At 43.6% G+C, this 22,801-nt stretch overlaps 1 protein-coding gene across 6 annotated transcripts in view; it reads right to left on the reverse strand.

Annotated features, from left to right (window-relative positions):
* NADK (NAD kinase) overlaps positions 1-22,801 on the reverse strand; it is a 79,041-nt gene that overhangs the window by 28,586 nt on the left and 27,654 nt on the right. For 5 of the 6 annotated variants that reach the window (XM_075604828.1, XM_075604829.1, XM_075604825.1 and 2 more), the window contains exons 2-3: positions 18,082-18,289; positions 14,748-14,831 (exon numbers count right to left, since the gene is read on the reverse strand). In XM_075604828.1, the coding sequence (XP_075460943.1) occupies positions 14,748-14,831; positions 18,082-18,254 (257 nt within the window). In that variant the 5' untranslated portion in view covers positions 18,255-18,289. Of the gene's footprint in view, positions 1-1,582; positions 2,228-14,747; positions 14,832-18,081; positions 18,290-22,801 lie in introns of those variants that run through there. The other variant, XM_075604830.1, reaches the window with a different exon arrangement.

Raw genomic sequence — 22,801 nt, forward strand, 5'->3', positions numbered from 1 at the left:
GGAGGACATCACATCTGGTCATCCCTTGGTTGTAAGATTACATCATTGGGACTTGAACTTTTTTCATCTGGATATCCAGGACTATTACCTAATTGGACATATTAGGCGCCGGTATCGTTTTCCTTTTTGTCCAAATATTTTTTGGTACCTTATGATATTTGGGGTTCGGTTAGTCACTGTTGTGGTCTATATGAGCCAACCTGTTAAATAGATCTACAATTATAACCGAAATGTGTACCAGGGTACAGAAGGCACTACATGGCTGAAAGCTTTCATTGTGGTCTTGTGCGGCAGTTGTGCTATTAAATTATTAACAGTTTAAGCAAAAAAAAAGATCTTTGCTCACAATAATTTCACCTCTTACAATGGTCATCACTGGCAATAAATACAGCGAGTGGAAAGAGGAAGTGAAAACATTCTAAATTCACCTGTCACTGCAGGAAAGTCCCAAAAGGGAAGAACGTGGGATATATAATATAATACACACACCCCCCCACTCACTGAACTTCCCCAGTGTCGGTCAGGTACAAATTTGGAAACATTCTGATCTAGGACACACGTATGCTTCATGCTTCAAGAATGTTCCCAACGCTCTATTGAGATGTTTCAGATGATTTTTAACCCCAAAATAAAGTGCAATTTTGACAAGCTCAGACTCAATACCCAAACTTTGAAAAAGAAAAAAGCCAAAAGAGCTGTTTCTACTGCAAGGGTGCCAACAACAGGTCAGGTATTAGGCAATTCCCTGCTTCAGCACAGATGGCTCAATCGTTGACTGTTCCACCTGTTCTGAAGCAGGGATATCTCCAATACCTGGCCTGTTGGTAGCCCTTGAGGACTGGAATTGGACGCCCCTGTGCGATTGTGTCACATTCCAAAAATACTTCATTACTGATATGAGCAGGTTCAGATAGTTATAGATTCTGGACTTACAATCAGAGATAGGGAGTCTAATACCTAGTGTCACAAACAGTTAATCAACTAAATGCTTTCTGGTAAACATATTTGGATATTTATCTGGATGTCGCAGTAGAAATTGGGCTTAAAACCTATTAGGTTAAAACATTTCCAAATTTGCCCAAAATTCTCTGTACCAAAGAGAATTTCTACTACTCCGCAACGGGGATTTTAAGTCATTTTATTTCACTATGTCACATTGTTTTTGATGTAATAAAATGTTATTATTTTTGGATTTTATACAGACCCTACTCCTAGGAGAATACACAAGTTGGCTGATCAAATCATATCAGTATACTTATCATAGAGTGCATCTTTGGAGGGTCTTCTTTTGATCCTTTGGGATCAATTTGTTAATATGAGCAGGTTCACAAAGTTTTAAAACACACACAGACATACTTAAAAATACATTGCTGCCTATCCCCTTCTATAAACAGTTCAATGACTGGCTAATAAAACAAATGATCTTGTACTACAGCGCGAGCAGCTCAAACACATGGTGGAATCTATGGCGGGATATCTGTATACACTGCTTTTCAATTCAACAAGTTAGCTCACTTGTACTGCAAACTGGTAAAACAACAACGAAGCCCTTAAGCAAACAGTCGCCTTAGTTCATACTAACCATTGCCAGGGATTTCTGGGGAGGTTTAACTTGACTCTGTCAAAGATCTTCATCATATTCTGCATAAATCACGCAGAGGTCCTGCAGAAACCCCAGAAACTGGAACGCTCACCCTGTCTTCCAATGAGGAATGGAGGATGCTACTGTCTGCACAGCATTGTGGGGGATTTGGCAGGGGTCACTTAGTATTTTCTTTTCTTCTAACTAATGCCACTGTGCAAAGGTTAGCAAGGGCAAGAAAAAGCACGGCAAATACAATCTCTCAAGTCATTCAAGGCATTCCTAAAACTGAAGTTGGTATCGGTTACTGTCCCAGGAACCCAAGTGAGAATGACTGCATATGCTCCCAGATCTTAAAAACCCTTGAGAAACGTATGGCCGCTGCACAAGTTTCTGCCATCCCAGTCTCATCTGCACCTTCGTGGGTTACACAGCTCGTATGAAATGTATGAAAGGTTTAAGCAAACTTGCAGAGAGAGCTTAAATCCTTCAGAAACTAAAATGCATTTCGTTCTGTCTTCCTTCAAGGAGTTGAAACTTGCCAAATCCAACTTCCCGGGCTGAAAATGAGTTTGTAATGAAGGGTCTCCCATCTATCCTGACTCGTCCAGCTGCTTTGGTTCTTTCAATGCCTGTCAGTCACATCTCAAGACATGCTACCAATATAATGCTTAACGCTGGACCTGCCCAGTAGGAGGAGTGAGACTGATTTAATCAGGTGGCTGAAGCATTTGATGATGCACTCGCTGTGCAAACAGATCTACAACAAATGGGAGCGTGAGCAGAAGGGAACATAATGAGGAAGTGCTCTTCAAAAAGTGAAACACCTGTGAATTTCTGCCCTGTTTCTATTCCAATATCTGCTGTATAGAGACCCCAACCCCCCAGAATTGTATGCCAGTGCAGAATAGTATTTCCTGGCTCTGAATAAACATGCAGCAATGTAGAATTATTCCAAGTATACAAATTTCTTGCCCTCCGAAGCAGCAGCTCCCTGAAGACATGGTTGCCAACACACACACACACACCCTAGTCAGTTTTCCATGCTAATGTTAATGTGGAACATGTCTGTGCTGCCTTCTGACCTACTTACAGAGGCAATGAGAGATCTTACCCTCAAACCCTCTCTCAGTGTTACGACTGCCCCTGTAAGGTTCAGGTATTATAGCACTAGAAGTACCCCTCCTTTTTATTTAATAACGGAATACAATAACTTATTTATTGCCCAAGTTACTGTACTACTAACTTTTCAATAAAAAGGACTCTTCACACATTTTCTTAGAACATAAATATTATACACATTTTTCTAAAATGGGGTCCCAAGACTTCCCCTTCATTTTTTAACAGGATTGTCATTTCTTGGAGAGGAAAAACTGGCGCCTAACCACTACTTTTTCGGATGGCACTACAGCCACGTGAGAAATATTTCCGGGGCTCTGTTATCCGAGTAGAACGGGGTGTCGGCCAGCTGGAGTATTGCTTAATATTCTGACATAGGGCCTAATATCTATATACAGCACCCCTTAAGTGAGTTGATGTTAAACAGGACAGGGACGCATTCCATTTTTCAAACTATTAATCCTTTCGATACAACACATGTACAGGAGGGCCCCGGGCATGCGGCGGGTTCCGTTCTAAGGGCCCGCCGCAAAGCGAAAATCACCGGAAAGCAGAACCTGCAATTTTCGGCGTGTGCTTGCGCAAACTGGCATTTCCCCCTTCTGCGCGTGCGCACCCTCGGCAACCACCCGTTCTGTGCATGCGCACCCTCGGCAACCACCCGTCTTACGCATGCGCGACCTCGGACTTCCCCATTCTGCGCATGCACAGACATGGTGACCCCCTTCTCGGTACCGGCGGATCACCAAAAAGCGGGACCTTGCTGTACTGCATAACACTAGAATGTGTTGTAGACTACTGCTGCACCGAATAGGGCAATCACGACATGTACACATTAGGCAGCAGCAGGACACGTCTTTAACCACCCTTTGCAAAAAGGTTATAGCAGCAATCCCCCACCAGCAGCCTATGAGTTTAATTCATACACTATTAGTATTTTGCTACCTTGCTAACTAAGCATGTTCTTTCTGCGCCTTTATTAAAAAAAAAGACAATTTTCTTAAATCTCTTTTCTGAGGTAACATTCATCGTAACATTTATACTGCACTGGGCTTCGGGGAGAGCTCAAATTTAAACCTTAATATTTTATACGTCTCCTGACAGGAACATCGGATTAAAATAAAGAAAGCCTGTGCTATCACTAACAAAGAACTCAAATGTTTAATTATAAGTTAAGAGTCATTTTCCCAGAATGGCTATTATAAATAATATTAGAGTGATCATTTATATTTACCAATACTAGTTACAAATACAAAATACACATAAGTCTATATTAATTTAAATTTTATCAATCAGATGCTCAACGTGATGCAATGTGTCAAACTTTATTTAAAATCACAAACTGTGCGTCTTATGTAGGATCCACATTTTAGGAACGTTTCTACTACTTATTAGCACTTTTTTTTAACACATTAAACAATTTAGAAAATGATCTTCGGATCCGTAATGTATTTATAGATTTATAATGATCTTGAGATAACCAAGTGCAACATTTGCCAATAATGTTTGAAAAAAAAAAAAAAAAACAGAGGCAGGGTGTGTGCCGGGCTGGCACGTTCCAAGTGAAACTTCTGTGTGTTTGGTCACTGAAGTTGTATTTTGATTTTGATTGCATGAAAGACTTTTGCGAGTATAATTTATTTTATTTATTTTTCTGCAGAAATTTCCATAGTATCAGTTGTGATACAATTGACTTATAATAACTAACGTAAGACACATATTTTGGATTGTAAAGTATCTAAATGCCGTTGAGAGACTGCTTCAGTGGTGGAACCTGATCTTGTAGTTGGAATGGCTGGATTGATGTGGAGTTAAATGTAATGTTTCTGGCATGAATGTAATGAGCGGCCGTGCTTCTTCCCAGTCAAAGTTTATGTTAAAGTCACCGCTTAAAATTATGATTTTTTTATGATAATCTTTCTTCAATAAGGCTGCACCTTGAATAGAGTACGGCAGCAGAACGAAATGGATGAAGTCGATGATATTCTCCACTGTTTTGTTTGCAGGTTTGCTTATAAAAGTACTGGTACTGTGGCAGGTTTGGATATAAAAGTACTGGTACTGTGGCAGGTTTGGATATAAAAGTACTGGTGCTGTGGCAGGTTTGGATATAAAAGTACTGGTACTGTGGCAGGTTTGGATATAAAAGTACTGGTACTGTGGCAGGTTTGGATATAAAAGTACTGGTACTGTGGCAGGTTTGGATATAAAAGTACTGGTACTGTGGCAGGTTTGGATATAAAAGTACTGGTACTGTGGCAGGTTTGGATATAAAAGTACTGGTACTGTGGCAGGTTTGGATATAAAAGTACTGGTACTGTGGCAGGTTTGGATATAAAAGTACTGGTACTGTGGCAGGTTTGGATATAAAAGTACTGGTACTGTGGCAGGTTTGGATATAAAAGTACTGGTACTGTGGCAGGTTTGGATATAAAAGTACTGGTACTGTGGCAGGTTTGGATATAAAAGTACTGGTGCTGTGGCAGGTTTGGATATAAAAGTACTGGTGCTGTGGCAGGTTTGGATATAAAAGTACTGGTACTGTGGCAGGTTTGGATATAAAAGTACTGGTACTGTGGCAGGATTGCTTGCCTGATCGCATTTGTCTGCATGAACGATGGATTGCTGTGTGAATTTTCAGCCAGTGGGGGGAGTGGGGGGGGGGGGGGGACTCGCCATCGTGCACGCACCTGATCGCTTTTTCGTCTCCATCAAGGAATTTTAGTGCGGTGAGAATTTTGAGCCCGTGGGTACGCGTTCGCGATTGTGCACGCGCCTGATCGTTATGCCTTTTAGTCTCCATGAAGGAGTCTAAGGCTATGGCCCCCGTCACTGCGTGCACGTCGGAGCGGCTGGCGGCGCGTGCACCAGTTTAAGCCGCTATCTGCGGTCCTAGGGTCCCGATGGGACGTGCATCCAGAGAAGAGCAGGGGGAACAAAGACAAGATTTTTGGCGGGGGCGTGGCCATGACATCACACGGCTGGTTCGCCCTCATTGGCTGAATCGCTGCCAGCGCTCGGCTGATGCACCAAAAGACAAATTTCTTGTCTTTTGGAAAAGGTGGTCGCGCGCATCGCGCTTTCTGCAGGCGCCCGCAGGCAGTGACTGGGGCCAGCCCCATAGAGGGCCGTATCGTGATCGCGGCGCGCACAGCCCCGAGCAGTGGTGACGAGGCCTTAGTCCTATGAGACTTTAGGTAGGTGCCAGCAAAGAAGTTTCACTTAAAAAAAAAAAAAGGCAAAGAAAAAAAAGACACCGCAAAAGATATCAGCGTGACTGCAGCTATAAGCCTCACCGACAGTAAGAAAATGAAAAGGGCACCTAACAATGTAGAAAAATGTTAACAATAAAAAAAGCTTTACAACAAAGGTTTTATGTATACAGGTATTTAAAACCTTTTCACGTTTTTGCTCATCGCCCCTTTACTACAGGCATATTTGGTGCAGGTTGAAAAATAAATCTCTTTTTTTTTTTTTTACATTTAAATGCTGTTCTTTTAAAGTTACTGAATTGTAAAAATGACGACACCTTTGTAGATGCCACTGACAGGTCACTGTGCCTGGGGACCAAAGTGCAGTTGAAGGCTTTACATGAATATAATGCAGACATCTGTTAATCTGTTACCTTAGCCTCCCCACGTTTCCATGCATGGACAGATTATCACCTATCTGCTAGAGGTAAGATGATATAAAACCATGAGCTGTGCACATGCTTTGGCAGCCTGACTGAACTTTATGTCTTGCTGAGTGAGGGCAAGGGGATAATCATACACTATATAGGAACCAGCCAGGGCAGGATCACTCCCTAAACCACAAGTGCACAAACTGGGGGGGGCAGGAGATTTTCCTGGTGGGGCGAGGTGGTTGCAGAGGCCCTGTACTCTTCCCCAAGGCATTTAAATTAAATGCCGGGTTATCGCGTGAGGCCTCTGCAACTCTCAACTTACCGTGGTTCAGACGGCTGTGTGACGCCACGGGGTCATGCAACGTGACGTCACATGCATCAAATGATGCCGCAGGTCACGTGACGTCACATGAACCCACCGCGTCATTTGATGCATCTCCAAGGTGTGTGGGGGGAGGAGGGAGGGAGTGAGCAACCGGGCAGGCAAGACAGGGGGGTGCAGCAGCAAAAGTTTGCGCTCCCCTGCGCCCCTTTATTTAACGGCTCCCTTTATTTAGCTGGGCCAAAGAGATGAACATTGCATTTTTGAGCCAAGTATAGATCTGTATGCACCATAAGTGAATGAAGAAGATATGAACAATCAACATCGAGCAAGACACTCCAGCAATGGAGAGATGGAGGTGAAGAACCTATAATAAAAACAAATCACTGCACCTTCAGTGATGGGAGAACAACCACAATGTTATAGAGCAGGGGTGCACGAAGTAGGGGGCACAACCCCCCACAGGGGGGCGGGAGATTTTCAAGGGGGGTTCAGCAACTACAGAGGTCCCGCGCTCTCCCGAAAGGCATTTAAATTAAATGCCGGGGGATCGCACGAGGCCTCTGCAACTTCTCCTACATGGTCTTCGCCAACGCGTCGCCATGGTAACCCGGCATCAAATGACGCCACAGGGTCACCAGACGTCGCATTGCTATGGCAACGTGACATCACATGACCCCAAGACGTCATAGAAGAGCAGATGGGGGGGGGGAGGGGAGAGCGCAGGATCAAAACTTTGCGCACCCCTGCTATAGAGCAATGCGATGCAGACTTTGTGGAATGCTCTTCTGGCACTGAATGTATGCAAGGGCTCTCTAGCTGGCGACCTGCAGAGGGCCTCGATGTGGCCCATGGACCATCTGCTGCTGCTGCGAAATGTTACATAGTTGCTCAAGCGGCTCAGTGCAGGTTTTTACACTGAAACTCACTTGCTACTGTAATGTAAAACATATATGGTAGAGATGTTAGGCCTCGTTCAGAGTGCCAGAGGCAGGAGTTGGAGGGCGCGCGTTCGCGTGTGCGCGCGGCAGTCTGCTGGGCGATGTGTGCACATCCTCCCCAGCAGACTTTTTCAAGAGTTGAGGAGGCGGGGAGGAGGCGGGGCTACAGACAGCAGCTTAGGGATCGGTGTTGCTGTCTTGAAATCATTCTCAAGAATGATTTCATCGGCTGCCGAGGTCCCAGTGACGCTGCTGCAGCTTCAAAAAACAACTTAGGTTGTTTATTGAAACTGTAGCCAGCGTCAACTCCGTACTTCGGAGACAGGGCAGCTGCTACCCTGACAACCACAATTAACTTTAAATACATTGTTTCGGACAGCCGCACATAAGCACGCCCTCCCTCCGAAGCCAGTACCCTGAACGAGGCCTTATGTTTGAAGCAGGCTGCTATAGCAGAAGGAGAGTGAGAGTGGCAGGGGCCGGGGTGCGGGAGTGAGACCTGCATGCCTGACACCACCGCGCCCCCAGTAGGGCCATATGCCCGCCAGGCCAGACTAAGTAAGTTCTGGCCACAAAACTGGGATGAGTGGCTGGTTACACTCATATTATAATTTCGTTTTTATTGGTATTCTTTTCCCCAAGTTCCCAAATTGGGAAACTACCCTCTTTTTTCTTTTCCCCATTTGTACCCCACGACCATCAAGCTGTTCCGAGCACAACTTTCACATGAGAGAGAGAGAGATGACACCGGGAATGGCTAGCCAAGTCCCATTGAAATTAGTGTCCCTGAATGTTAAGAGTCTAAATAGTAATGGTAAACGTAGATTGGCCCTAAAAGAATTCAAAAACCTGAAAGCAGATATTGTCTTTCTGCAAGAGATGCATTTCGATACCCAGGAACCTCCGAACACTTTTAGCAGGACATACCCTATAGCATTTTATTCGTCTTTCACCAGTAAGAAAAGGGGGGTTGCGATTTTGATAAAACAGGATATCGTGTTCCAGACACTGGAGGTCAAGAGAGACCAGGGAGAGAGGTCACTGGTGTTCCATGGTCTTCTCTCACGCCAATTTATTACACTAGTGATTATACTAGAGCCTAACGAGGGACAAATTGATTTTCAAAGGGAAACATTGGAGTCAGTGGGGGATAACAGACAACAGTTATATATTGTAGGAGGCGATTTTAATATGGTCCCGGACCCGCATGTGGACAAGTCCACACACCCAGGGCATTCACACTCTGCTACATTGTATGTCATTGCAAAGAAATTTAGATTGCTAATCAAAGAATTTGGACTGTTGGACGCCTGGCCCTGCTTACATAAAAAGGGCAGAGAGATTATTCCTTCTATTCGCCCCCACACGATTCGTATTCTAGAATCGATAATATTTTTGTATCTCCAAATATCCTAGAGGTATTGGTCCATTCAGATATAGGGCCTATTACGTGGTCGGACCACGCCCTGGTGGCTATCCCGATTGAGCCACCATTCACGAAGATTCAATCATTTCATTGGAGGATGAATGATTCTTTACTAAATTATCCAGAGATCAGCACACAAATTGGAGACTCTCTTAAAAAAAAAATCGGTCTAACAAAGGATCTGTAGAATCAACAGCGATTCTGTGGGAGGCACATAAGCCACGATTAGAGGACAGCTTAGCATCATATAGAAAGAGAATAAAAACGGAAAACAAAAATATTTAAACGGAAAAAATTATAAAGTTGGAAATCTCACATAAAAACACTTGGAGTTTATCCATGTTCATAATCAAGTCCCTTGGGACTGAGATCCAAGATTTTCCGGATCGCTGGACACCTCTTTTGGGTGTACTAGTTGTCAGACCCATCCCAAGGGCAAAAGAACCAGATTCACCCCAGGCCACGTCTGGTTCTTCCAATTGTTCCCTTTTGAAGTGAAATTTCTTTAACGGCGTGAATGCAGTTGATGGAAGTGACATCACACCTGGCAGAAGAGGCTGTCAGTGTTGCCAGCTTCCACCAGGAGGAGGCAGCGCTGGACACACACAATCCGGCCGCAGCTCCGCCGAGGGGGAGAGAGTGGGGACTGCTCCTGGACTCAGAGAGCGGTGGGGATATGGAGCTCAGCTGCGCCAGCTTCATGACTGTACACCCCAGCCAAGCACACCTCAGTGAGCCGTCGAGCACCTCCCCCCCAGTCAGCCGCCGACCTCCCCTATGTCCACATACCTCCGCCGAGCAGGACACAGCTCCGCCGGGGGAGAGAGTGGCGGCTGCTCCAGGTCACTCAGACAGACCCCCCTCCCCGTACCGCCGCCACAGGGGGGGGGGCCTCCTCCAGCAGAACACACCAGTACACACTGCAGCTCCGCCGGGGTAAGGGAGGGTGGTGGTGAAGAGTCAGGATGGGGGGCAGGACCTGGAGAATAACACACGCTGACTGACTGACACCCACACACACACAAGGAATTCACAGTTATTATAAATATAGAAGTGCAAATAGCTAAAACACGTATTCTAAGTCAAACTTCATTGTGTTTTGGCACCGAAATTGTGTTTTGATATTTAATTAAAAACATCACCATCACAAATACAATTTCTGTGACAAAAGACAAAGAAGTTTCACTTAAAATGCACGTGCTCAGCACACACACACGTACTTTTTTTCCCCCCTCCCGCCACCATCCCCAAGGTTTGGTCCTTCCTCTGCTGGCCATATCATAAAGGCCATGTTCAATTGCTCTGGGGGTTATGCTCTTCTCCCCCAGGTAGAGGGAACCCTGAGTGAACTAGGTCTGAAATATACTCTAGTGAATAGCTGTATTCAGATGGTCTAAAATGTCAGTGAATATAATGTCCCATAATGTGCAGGGCCTAAATAGGGCCAGGTCGTATAGCACTGGCAGATTATAATAGAAAGCACGCCGATATAGTTATGCCTCAAGAGACACACTTCAGTAATAAAAGCTCCCCGAAGAACATAGCCAAAATTTTTAGACCGTTCTTATCCTCCGCCAATGAAGAGAGGAGTGGCGATACTCCTTCACAATAGCTTCCCATTTGTGGCAGAAGTGATCAGGAAGGATAGAGAGGGTCGGTATTTTATAGTAGTTGGTGGCTAACGTTATAGGTTGACTATGAAAAGTACCATCTACGCCCCCTGTGAGCAAGACCCCTCTTTCTTTATGATAAGTCTTTAAGACGCTGAATGAAGTGGCAAAAGGAAGTAGAATACTGGCGGGGGACTTCAACTTAGCCCTTAATCCAAAATTGGACAGATCAGACCCTCACAAAGTCAACAGTAGAGGTAATCCAGCCACACTGATCAAAGGTCTGATGGAGAATCAACTAATGAATATCTGGGGGGAGCTCCACCCATTCGAAAGGGACTACACCTTCTTCTCGCACCCTCACACAACATAATGCATAATCGATTACTTCTTTATCTCGAGCAGACTGGTCCCAAAGATCTCCCGTGCCGGGATTCATGATATTTCATGGTCACATCATATGCCAATAGAGCTACGGTGCACACAGATTAATCTAGACAGACCGGGAGCAAATTGGAAACTCAATGAGTCCATTCTGAAAATCCTAGAAACATATCAATCAATAAGGAGATAGACCAATTCTTTAAATCAAATAACGGTAGCGTGGACTCCCAGTCAACTTTATGGGAAGCGATATTATTAAGAGGCACGTTGATCAGTATAGCTGCCAAAAGAAAACGGGAGAGGAACTAAAAGATAGTCAACTTACAGGCCAAGCTAAAGGATCTCTCACATAAGCATAAACAAAGAACAAACCCAGATATATTAAAAGAATTAAAAGAATTAAAAGAATTAAAACATGTCAAAATTGAATTCAATTTACGCTTATCCTCCCAGGCGGACAATTCATTGAGTTGGTCAAAGAGGAAGTTTTCGGGGAAAGCTAACAGGCCAGATGCCATGCTCGCGAATAAACTGTGGAATAGACATCCAAACTACAACATTCAGGCATTGAGACTAAAAATCGGGAGCCACCACAGCTAACCCAAAATTAATAGTAGAGGAATTCAAAAGATTCTACGAAGACCTGTATAGTGGAGAGAAAGTGGCACAAAGCATTAACACAAAACGGGCTCTAAGTTATTTCCTGACAAGCCCAAACCTACCAAAACTGAGCGGTTTGGAGAGGGAGATATTAGTGAAAGATTTTACAGTGTAAGAACTTACACAGGCGATCAAAAACCTAAAGACATTTAAGGCCCCAGGGCCCAGACGGCTACTCGCATCTTTACTACAAGTAATGTATCAAACTCCTGGCCCCTTGGTCTTGTCCGGATGTTTAACACGATGTTGGCGGGGGCCTCTTTCCCGGAACACATGCTCCAGGTGTTCATCTCCTTAATTTATAAACCGGGGAAAGATCCATTGGACTGTAAACGTTACAGATATCAAAACCTATGCTAAATTACTGGCCAACAGATGAAGTCACAACCTGCCTAGACTGATTCACCCAGATCAAGTCGGATTTATTAAGGATCAACAAGCAGCGGATAACACACAACGAAACATTGATCTGATAGAGATAGCCAATACCAAAAAGATACAGGTTATGGTGCTAAGTCTAAATGCAGAAAAGGCATTTGACAGGATTGACTGGCCATGCTTAAAAGCCAGGCTTGGAGCGTTTGATTTCGGAGATAGAATAGCGAAAGCAATCTTATCATTATATACCGGTCCGACCGCTAAGGTAATCCACCACGACATCCCTTCAGATCCTTTTAAAATCAAAAAAGTGGCACAAGACAGGGATGCCCCCTTTCACCCCTCCTGTTTGCCCTATGTATGGAACCACTAGCGGCCCAGATACATAACCACCCAAATGTCTGAGGAATTTAAATTAATAATCAAGTACACAAGGTTGCATTGTATGCGGATTACGTCTTCCTAACAATATCTAAACCCCTCACCTCTCTACCAAAACCCGTTTCGACTTGCTAGGGAAATTCAATAAAATATCAGACTCCAAGATTAATCAAACAAAATCTGAAGCGCTGAACATAAACCTACCAAAGGAGACGGAAAAATTGATAGCGATCAACTTTAATTTCAATTGGCAACGCAGGGATATCAAATACCTAGGGATTCACATCACCAAAGAATTTAAAACTATTTATAAAGCAAATTTCCCCAAACTAGTACAATCTTTGAGAGAGGACATTCAAAATTGGTCAGCCCATAATATTTCCTGGATTGGAAAAATATTTAGCATTAAAATGAACCTTCTCCCACGTATCGTATATTTATTTCAGACGTTACCGGTGCCACGGAGACTGAAGGATATACTCTCGCTTCAGTCAGTGATCTCCACGTTTACGAGAACGAGAGTGAGGGGGAAGATCTTGATGTAATCAACCTCAGCGAGGGGGCTGGCGGTACCTTGCCTGTTGTCCTACTATAAAGGCGGCACAATGATGTCAAATTTCCCAATGGCATATAGACCCAGAATTGAAAAGATGGGTGGCATTGGAGAGACAAGTTTGCTCCCCACTGGAGTTAAACAACCTAATTTGGCTACCTAAAATAGCACGTAGGTCAGTTAATACGCCACTATCCTCAATGACCAATTCACTGTCAATTTGGGAGGCATCCAAGTTCAAATGTGCCCTGGCTACTAGAAACTCGTTGATAACCCCTTTGTGGGACAATCCAGACTTTGCTCCAGGTATGAATAGCGGCGATTTCTCAATCTGGAAACAAACTTTGATAGACTTAGGGATCTGGAGGGTAACAATTGCAACACATTATTTGACCAAATTAGATCAGATAAAAACATTCCCCACTCCAAATTCTTTTGATACATCCAGATCAGAGCATTCTGCAATAAACACAACCCCGTCCCCCATTGACTACATTTGAACCTGCAGATTCACATCGCAAATGTATGGAGAAGTGATCGGTTATGGGGTGAGACAAAAATTAAGTGGGAGGCGGACCTGGGAGAGGTATCGGAAGAAGAAGATTGAACTGCGATCGTCACAGCTGCATCTAAAAGCTCGATATGCACAACATTAAAGGAGAACGCATATAAAGTATTAATGAGATGGTATCTCACCCCACTCAAATTATCTAGATTTGTACCGGGATACTCCCCATTCTGCCCAAGACAGTGTGGAGAGTCCGCTGACCTGTTACATATGCTGTGGTCCTGCCCTCAGATCATCCCTGTCTGGGAGAAAATGAGAGATTGGCTTCAGAGGATTTTTGACCTCGCAATCCCAAATGGACCGGTGGCTATTTCTCCTAAATAGACCAACACCGGGCCCAGCCAAAGTAGAAAATAAATTGGTTGCTCATTTTGTAACAGCAACGAGGGGTGAGATCGCAGCATTAAGGAAACAGAACGAAATTCCATCAATTCCCAAGATCAGGAACATAATTTGGTTTGTGTGCCAGATGGAAAAATTAACAAGTTTAGTTAATGACACTGGCATCAATTTCCATGGTTGGCACAGACAGACACCCCAGGGGTAGAGATGACCACAATTTGACTATGATAGTTGCAGGCAGGAGCGTTCTCGTTTGACGGTAGTGTAATGCATTGGGCCGCAGGGGATACAGAGAATTTTGAATTTAGTGGAGAGCCGGGAACATGTGGGAATAGGTGCCCATAATCCACATGAGGTCGGTTAACATTTCATGTGCATATGGTCTTAATAGAGCGGTGCCGGGCACCGGAGAAAGGCCCCCACCCTCCCTCTAATTTTCTCTTTATTTATTTATTTTTGGACCTATTGTTAAGTATGATTTGCGCTGATGGTTAAAAGAAACAGTGGATGTACGCTATGCTTTTGTACTGCATTAAAAAAAAACCAATAAAAATCTAAAGTTAAAACAAAAAGCATAAACATGGTGAAAATATACCACAGTACTCAATGCAGTTTAATACTGAAAATGTCTGCAACGCAAACCCCTCCCGTCTAAATAAAAAGTATGTTTCTAATGAGAAACATCTTAGTTGTAACTTTCAAATACGTGTCATATTTCAGTACACAAAAAAAAGAGACAGAAGGAAATCCCATGCGTGGTAGCAATACTATTGTTTATACCAACTTAACATTTTTTTTAACAGTTTAAAGAGGACATTTTAGGATGGTATAAAGCCATCTACCAGAAACTACTCACATGATCGTTTTCGGGTTCTGCAGCATACAGGCCTTTGGTCCGAACGTGGTTACTGGACATGGTCCGTGCATCGATCGTGTCCTCCTGGAAAGAGGGATACAGAAGAGCAATCAATAAAACAAATAGGATACTCCGTGCCTAGGCAATGAGTTTTATGGCAGAGGGCGACACCAATCTTTTCTCACTCATATTCTTTCCTCACTGAGCCCTATTACAGGCATACCCCGCATTAACGTACGCAATGGTCCAGAGCATGTATGTAAAGCACTACCTTTTTTCACTTATCGATGCATGTACTGTACTGCAATCGTCATGTACGTGCATAACTGATGTAAATAAGGCATGTGTAACAGGCTCTATAGTCTCCCCCCTTGCGCACAGCTTCGGTACAGGTAGGGAGCTGGTATTGCTGTTCAGGACGTGCTGACAGGTTCATGCGTGAGCTGCCGTTTGCCTATTGGGCGATATGTCCTTACTCGCGAGTGTACGTGTACTTAAAGCGAGTGTCCTTAAACCGGGGTATGCCTGTACTTTAGAAGTTAATTAAAGCAGCAATGTCGCCAAAAATCTTTCATTTATTTTTAAACAGAATTGGATCCGAGGAAGGGGAGGGGGGGGGAGGTTCTCCAATCCAGCCAGAGACCCCCACTTTTTTTGCGAGACACTTACTGATGTAGTCACCGGTGTTCTCCCAGGATATTTAAAATGACCAGACAATAGGAAGCCGTAAACCGATTTAAACGAACAGTCAGGTTTTGCTGCTATAATTTACGGATTAGTCTAAGCAAACTTTTTTGTCAAGGTAAATACTTTTGCCAAATTACTAGTGTCACTTTTGTGTGTGTGTTTTTATCAACTCCAGATCTGTTGAATTCAACAGTTAATGGTCTATAAAAAATCATCGAGTAGGACAGGACTGATTTTAAAGGAGCATTCGCTCCTGGAACTAAAGTATATAAGTATAAACAAATATAAGTATAAAGATTGAGTTGGACCGCGTTCATTTCAGCTAAAGGGAAGCCCCTGCTCCCAGAGATACTAGCCTCTAAAGTTACAGCCGTTATCTCATATCTGTTTAAAGGTCCCAACAGGAAGTGGCAAGGGACGGCCCCAACATGAGAGTTGTTCATAGATGAAATGATAAAGATCACAAAACCTCAACAGATCTCTTCAATTGTATCATGGTAGACCTTTTAGGCATGTACATTATCATTTACACTATCATTTTATCTATTAGGAACTCTTATGTTGGTCCCCGAAACAGCATCACAACCTACAAAGAATCGGCATTTATCTATGACCCATATGGTTACTAAAAGCTTTGAACTACTTTTAATTGACATTGCACACCACCACTGCAGCTGGTCAGCATCTACAAAGGAAAGCACAAGAAAGACAGTGTGCATATGCAGAGTCATGCTTACTCTACTGCTATACCAAACCTCTGCATATGGATTGCAGATATGAGACTGCACAACATGGGAAAGAAAGCTAGCAACCAATTAGCAAATCAGTTAAGGAGGAACCCAAGACCACAGATATTAAGCAAATGCCTATGAGGTATTTATGTCTATAGCGTGTGTGGACACACACAAGCTATGTGTAAAGCAAATTTCACAGTTCTGATTGCAAGAGATAGTACAAAACATAAAATACAAGATAAAACAATTGTTCTTAAAACACCAAGATTCTGAAATACCCAATGGAAAAGGAAACACTCAAAACACTATTTATAGCGACCAGTTTTGAAGTAGAGAGCAGTAGCTGAAGTTCTACACAGAGGCTATTACATACAATCTTTCCAGATGTGGTGTAGACTTGAAAGCTCATTATGATACGTTGCATAGGTTTTAAATTATAGTCGGTGCTGGCTCTATTTGTGGCTGCGATGTCTTTACCCTAGTGGTGCGGTTTCCAAACAAAACGATAAGTCAGGAAAATGTTTGTGATCGGGACTTTTCACAATCTACCTTGCTAATTTAAACATGCTCTAAACCAGTGGAGTAGTTAGACATGCGCGGGCCCCCGGGCAAAAATAATTCAGGGCACCATTAATATTAATATTGACTGCAATTTTTTTCTACCTCCCCCCATCCTCTCCCTGATCCGCTCATCTTTCCCCATCCCTCCCCCTCCTACCATACAAAATAAAAATACACCCCCATCCCCAATACAAAATAAAAATACACCCCCAATACAAAATAAAAATACACCCCCCCCCTCCCCAATACATAATAAAAATACACACACCCCCTCCCCAATACATAATAAAAACACACACACCCTCCCCAATACATAATAAAAACACACACCCCCTCCCCAATACATAATAAAAACACACACCCCCTCCCCAATACATAATAAAAACACACACCCCCTCCCCAATACATAATAAAAACACACACACCCTCCCCAATACATAATAAAAACACACACCCCCTCCCCAATACATAATAAAAACACACACCCCCTCCCCAATACATAATAAAAACACACACACCCTACCCAATACATAATAAAAACACACCCCCCCTCCCCAATACATAATAAAAACACACACACCCTCCCCAATACATAATAAAAACACACACCCCCTCCCCAATACATAATAAAAACACACACCCCCTCCCCAATACATAATAAAAACACACACACCCTACCCAATACATAATAAAAACACACCCCCCCTCCCCAATACATAATAAAAACACACACCCCCTCCCCAATACATAATAAAAACACACACCCCCTCCCCAATACATAATAAATACCCCGACTTAGCTTAGTCTAAGGCCGGGACCCTATGGTGCCTGGCGGGCTGGTGGCCGCTCAAAGCTGTTGCCACCGGGCCCAGCTCTCCCTGCTGCAGGCTTCTCTCCCTCACACTCTGTCCCATGCGGAGCTCCTGATGTCAGTGCGTTCTGGCAGAGACCAGGTAAGAGTTACAGAGGCCTCACGCCTCCCCCCGGCATTTAAATTAAATGCCGTGGGGAAGAGCGCGGGACCTCTGTAACCGCCCGCGTCCCCCTAGATTCTTGCGCACCCCCCACGTTGCGCACCGCTGCTATCATAATGACTGAGCCACCTGTGCTGAAGCAGGGATATCCTTAAAACTTGGCCTGTTGGTGTCCATTGAGTACTGGACTTGGCCACCCATCCTCTAGAGAGGGGTGACTTTTATGTTCACATGCATATATACAAAGCAGCATACCATCAGTACCACGTAATTAAGAATAAACCATTAATATTACTACATTTTGTATCGCCATTATATTACATTATTTCTTGGGAAGGATATTTGTTTCTATGCTGTTGCAGATCACATATTCCCCACCTGAATTCCTTGGTGCTCCCAGCTGCTGGAGATGCAGACAAGCTTCGGGATTTCGCCCTCCCTCGGATGGGTTTCCCGCAGCTCAGGTCCTCCTCGCAGGCTGCAAAGTCAAGCGTCTCCTCAAACCTCACGCCTGTCTCAGTGCCACAAACGGTGTCCTCGGTGCTCTCCATAGTGATATCGGAAATTCCTCACTTAAGGATTTTGCCTACAAGAAAAAACAAAACCAGAGTCAAACATTTAACATGACCCAATATGATGTTTCATGAACGTGCTGTCAAATGGCAATATAAAAGTTTAGTTAAGTCAATATTTCTGGAAGGAAGTCTCTTTGCATTAACCACTTAAATGCTGCTAAGAGCTGTAATATTGGCCAATCCAAGGAAACAAAGCACTTAATTGGGTTGCCATTGTGCAAGGCCTACCACAATAACATTTCCACTGGGTAACCCAGGGCCTTATTTCATTTAAAAGTTAGGAATTACACCTATAAATTTGCCTTAAACAAGCCTTAACCATTTTCAGTGGAAGTGAAACCCCTAGGACCACATGCCCCCACAAAGTGCAGTAGTAGCGGGTCTGGGTGCCTATTCATTGTTGTAGTTCTTTTTTAGGACGCCAGTGAGCAGCGGAAACGCCTCCTTTCTTCCCCTGCTGCTCTGATACAGGATAGTGGTCAGGGAATACATGGGCTGGAAACAAAAAGGCCTGTGTATTGTATAAACAAGACAGAATGTTTCCAATACACGGGTATAGGACTGAATACTGCGGGGCAAACTACTGCACAAGCTAAGATAAGATGTAGCAGAATCAATGTATCATTCAATGCCAGAGGTGCCTGCAACGCACTGTGTGAAAACACACAAATCCGTGTAAATTAAACTTCTAGCAGATGACACGCACACTGTATGTTTGCACCTATTTTGATAGTTGCTTTTAATTATGAACCGTTTATTACTTCCCTGGTGCCAGCTGTTACCAAAGCAACCAGTCTTGAGGGTTAATGGCAGTGGCCATTTTAAACCCCCCCCCCTCTTTATCCCCCCCAGGGAAGCACATTGTCGGCAACTAAAAACTCCAGATTTTAAGGAGGGATTGCTTATTAAAAATATATATTTTTTCAATTTTAGTATTGTAGCAAGAAAGACTTTCCAATGGTAAAAGAAAATGTTTTTTCTATGGTAAATGGCGTAGCTGTATTACTGATCAAAAGCAGAGGTGAAACTGTTACTTGGCCAGTTTTAATGGTAATGATTAGTTGCCCTGGGATCAGTGATTCTGTACTTCGAAAGTGAACATAAACCAAAACTGTACAAACATCACAACTAACCACCTCACTGCAACAAGATCTGTGCTGCAGACAACTTTGAAATAAGCAGGTAAATATTCTCACAAACTATAGTGTAGGAATCATTTGAGGGAGAGGGGGGCTCACATGCAAATGTGAAATGTGTGTTGTAATCAGAGCTGCTGTACAACATGTGATGCTTTATATACTGTATCGTCATTCAATGAAATACTTTAACTATCCAATATCAGAGATCTGAAGTCATGCAAAGCTATCCTGACCTTAAATTAAGCTTGATCATTTTATGACAGAACAAAATTAATTAACGACCATGATGTGTTTAGAGCTAAATCTATTTATTTTATTTATAAAATGTTTTACCAGGAGTTATACATCGAGTTACCTCTCGTTTTCAAGTATGTCCTGGGCACAGCGTTATGATGACAAATATATAGGTCAGGAGTTTGTGAACTCCTGATCTAGATAGGAGGGGAGGGGGGGGGGGGAGGAGGAACTGGAATTTAGACAATAAAACCCATAACATTTATGTTTGCATAAAAGCATATAGAGGATACTGCAGATGTGGAGACTGGCTTTGTGGTCAGGCAAGACGAAAATGTAACTTTTAGTCAAATTCCAAGTGTTACATCTGGTGCAAGCCCTACACTGCACATCACCCAGCTAACACCATTCCAACTCTCATGCATGGTGCGGGCGATATCATTTTATGGGGATGTTTCTCTTCAGCAGGGACTGGGAAGGTTAGGCCGCGGATATAGTAGGCGCGCTCGACGGATCGCTTGGTGTCGCGAGCGCCTGCCTCAGAGGCGATCCGTAGCCTAGGGATGGGGACGGGAAGGCGCGCCTGTGATGTCACGTGAACCGCTCACGTGACCCGGCTTCATCGTGCGCTCTATGGCCTGCCTCGTATAGGTACGACCTTTTGTTGGCGCCGTGCGGAGTATGAATGCAGTCTTCGTCAGGATAGAGGGGACAATGGATGGTGCACAGTACAGGCGAATCCTTGAGGGAAACCTGTTCAAGTTAGCCAAAAAACTGGGGAGGAAATTCACGTTAGCACAACAATGACCCGAAGCACAAAGACACACAGACACGACTGGTTGAACAAGAGGAGAATTAATGTTCTTGAGTGGTCCAATCAAAGTTCTGACTTAAATCCAATTGAACATTTATGGCGAGACTTGAAGATTGCCGTCCATCGAGGATCCCAAACAAACTTATCAGAACTGGATCAATTTTCCTGTGAAAAATGGGCAAAAATGTCACCATTCTACTGTGCAAAGCTGGTCGAGACTGATCCAAAAAGACTCAGCAGTAACTCCTGCAAAAAAAGCTTCTATCACGTACTGACTAAGGCCTCGGACATGCTTACCGCTGGCGTGCTGAGGCTCAGGGAAAGCGGGTGCTTTCCCTGGCCTTGCGGTTGCTTGCCCTGCGCGCTGTCAGGGGGCGGGCCGGGGACAGGCCAGTGGCGTCACAGAGCTGGTTCACCCTCATTGGGCGAACCGCTCACATGACCGGCCTGTCGCGCCGGCAAGCGGGGGAATTTTAAAATTCTTTAAGACCTACGCATCCACGCGCTTGCGGAAGCGTAGGCGAGCCCCTACTAAAGCCGCTCTAATTGCACGCTTCAGCAAGCAAGCAGATAACATGGCCGAGGCCTAAGGCTGTGCTTATAGTGCCGGCGACGGCTACGTCGCGTGAAAACAAATACATTGCCACCATCACGTGCGCCTATAGTAAGCGCGACGCAATGGAGTGACGGCTTGCTCGCGATAGCTGGAAGTCATCTCAATTTGATTTTTCCAGCGACCGCAGCATGACATCACCGTCACGTCGCCAGCACTATAAGCGTAGCATTAAGGGGCTGAATACTTACGCAACCAGTACGTTACTTCCCCCCCTTTGCCAACATTTAACCTGCTCCTGATATAACAGTGTTCAGTTTAACCCTTACAGCTTTCTAGCTTTTAATAAAAATAGTTAGTTTGAAAAACTGTGCATACATTATTTGTAATTCAAATTGTGATATTATTGGTAGGAGGTGAATACTTCTGCAAACCATTGTACATACAAACACACACACACACACACACACACACACACACACACACCCGTTATAGTATTTCTATACAGTATATGGCTTTATAATTACTATAGATTTATTTGAATGTAGAGCGTAGCACTAGAGTATTTTTCTTCTCTTTGTACAAGACAAGCACTTTCCCCCTAATTCGGAGGTACCGATGAAAAAAAGCCTAATTACCAAAGAAAACATAACTGCTAAATGGTACGGAACAAGCTCTTTAAAAAGGGACAGTGGATTAAGTTAGGTGACAATTTGTCAAAGGTTTTCTATGTTTCATTTCTTCATACTAAATATACCGGATAGAAATGAACAACCAACACCAGTTGTTTACCTTATTAGAAACCAGATGTCCCTTGGACCTGCTCCACGGCACACCAAGCGACGGGGCCACCCACTCACCCTCGGTTCAGGAAATATTTAAAATGTGTCCAGGAGATACAATATTGCCACTGGGGTCGGATTCACTCTCTCAGCCAATACAAAGCAGTGACATGAACGGGAGATCACATTGCAGCTTCGGATTGGCTGACCCTATAGACATAGTTTTTTTTTACTTGCACGTGCCCGTAGAAGTTTTTCTTTTATTTTTATTAAATATCTCGGCAATCATGGGGTACTGTGGTTCTTAACAACCCCCCTGGTTCATATAAAAAGTAAAAACAATGCATATGCTTTAAAAACATATACATCCACAATTCAAACTGAATACCTTTCAGGGATCACAACAGTGCCAAGCAGCCTTCAACTACAACAACAACAATACACACACAAGCAACCACACCGCACATGGTCATCTATTCTGCAAGAAACAGCCAATTTAAACAGAAATCTCCACATCACTTAAAGCCACCCCTGTCCTAAAAGAGCTGTGTCTTCATATAGCCATGTCCAACAAAAACACACATTTATAAATTAAAAGCCTACTGTATGTACACAAAGCTTCAAAGTAATTAAGCATTGCAATGAAGCAAGACATATCCAGTAATGAAAAGGCGTTAAAATATGCAGTGTGTTTACTTTTTAATGGGTTTTATTTGTCATTGACAACACAGTCAAGCCTGCACCTTTCTTTGCCTTCAGTTAAAGCTGCAGTTCAAGCTGAATTTTTTTTTTATATAAGAAAATATATTTTTTCCCCATTCAATATGTGCATACAATCTGCACACTGACAAGTTATTAACTAAGCTGCAGATCGATCTGTTCTCCTGTAATCAATCTCTTGCTCAGTGCTATTTAATTCAGTTCTTGCACAGCATTTTGGGCAATGTAGTTCCTGGAATATGATTGACAGGGCAGTTACTAGATACAATTGGTGCACTGCT

The sequence above is a fragment of the Ascaphus truei genome, chromosome 6 (assembly GCF_040206685.1).
Source record: "Ascaphus truei isolate aAscTru1 chromosome 6, aAscTru1.hap1, whole genome shotgun sequence".
NCBI classification, from domain to species: domain Eukaryota; kingdom Metazoa; phylum Chordata; class Amphibia; order Anura; family Ascaphidae; genus Ascaphus; species Ascaphus truei.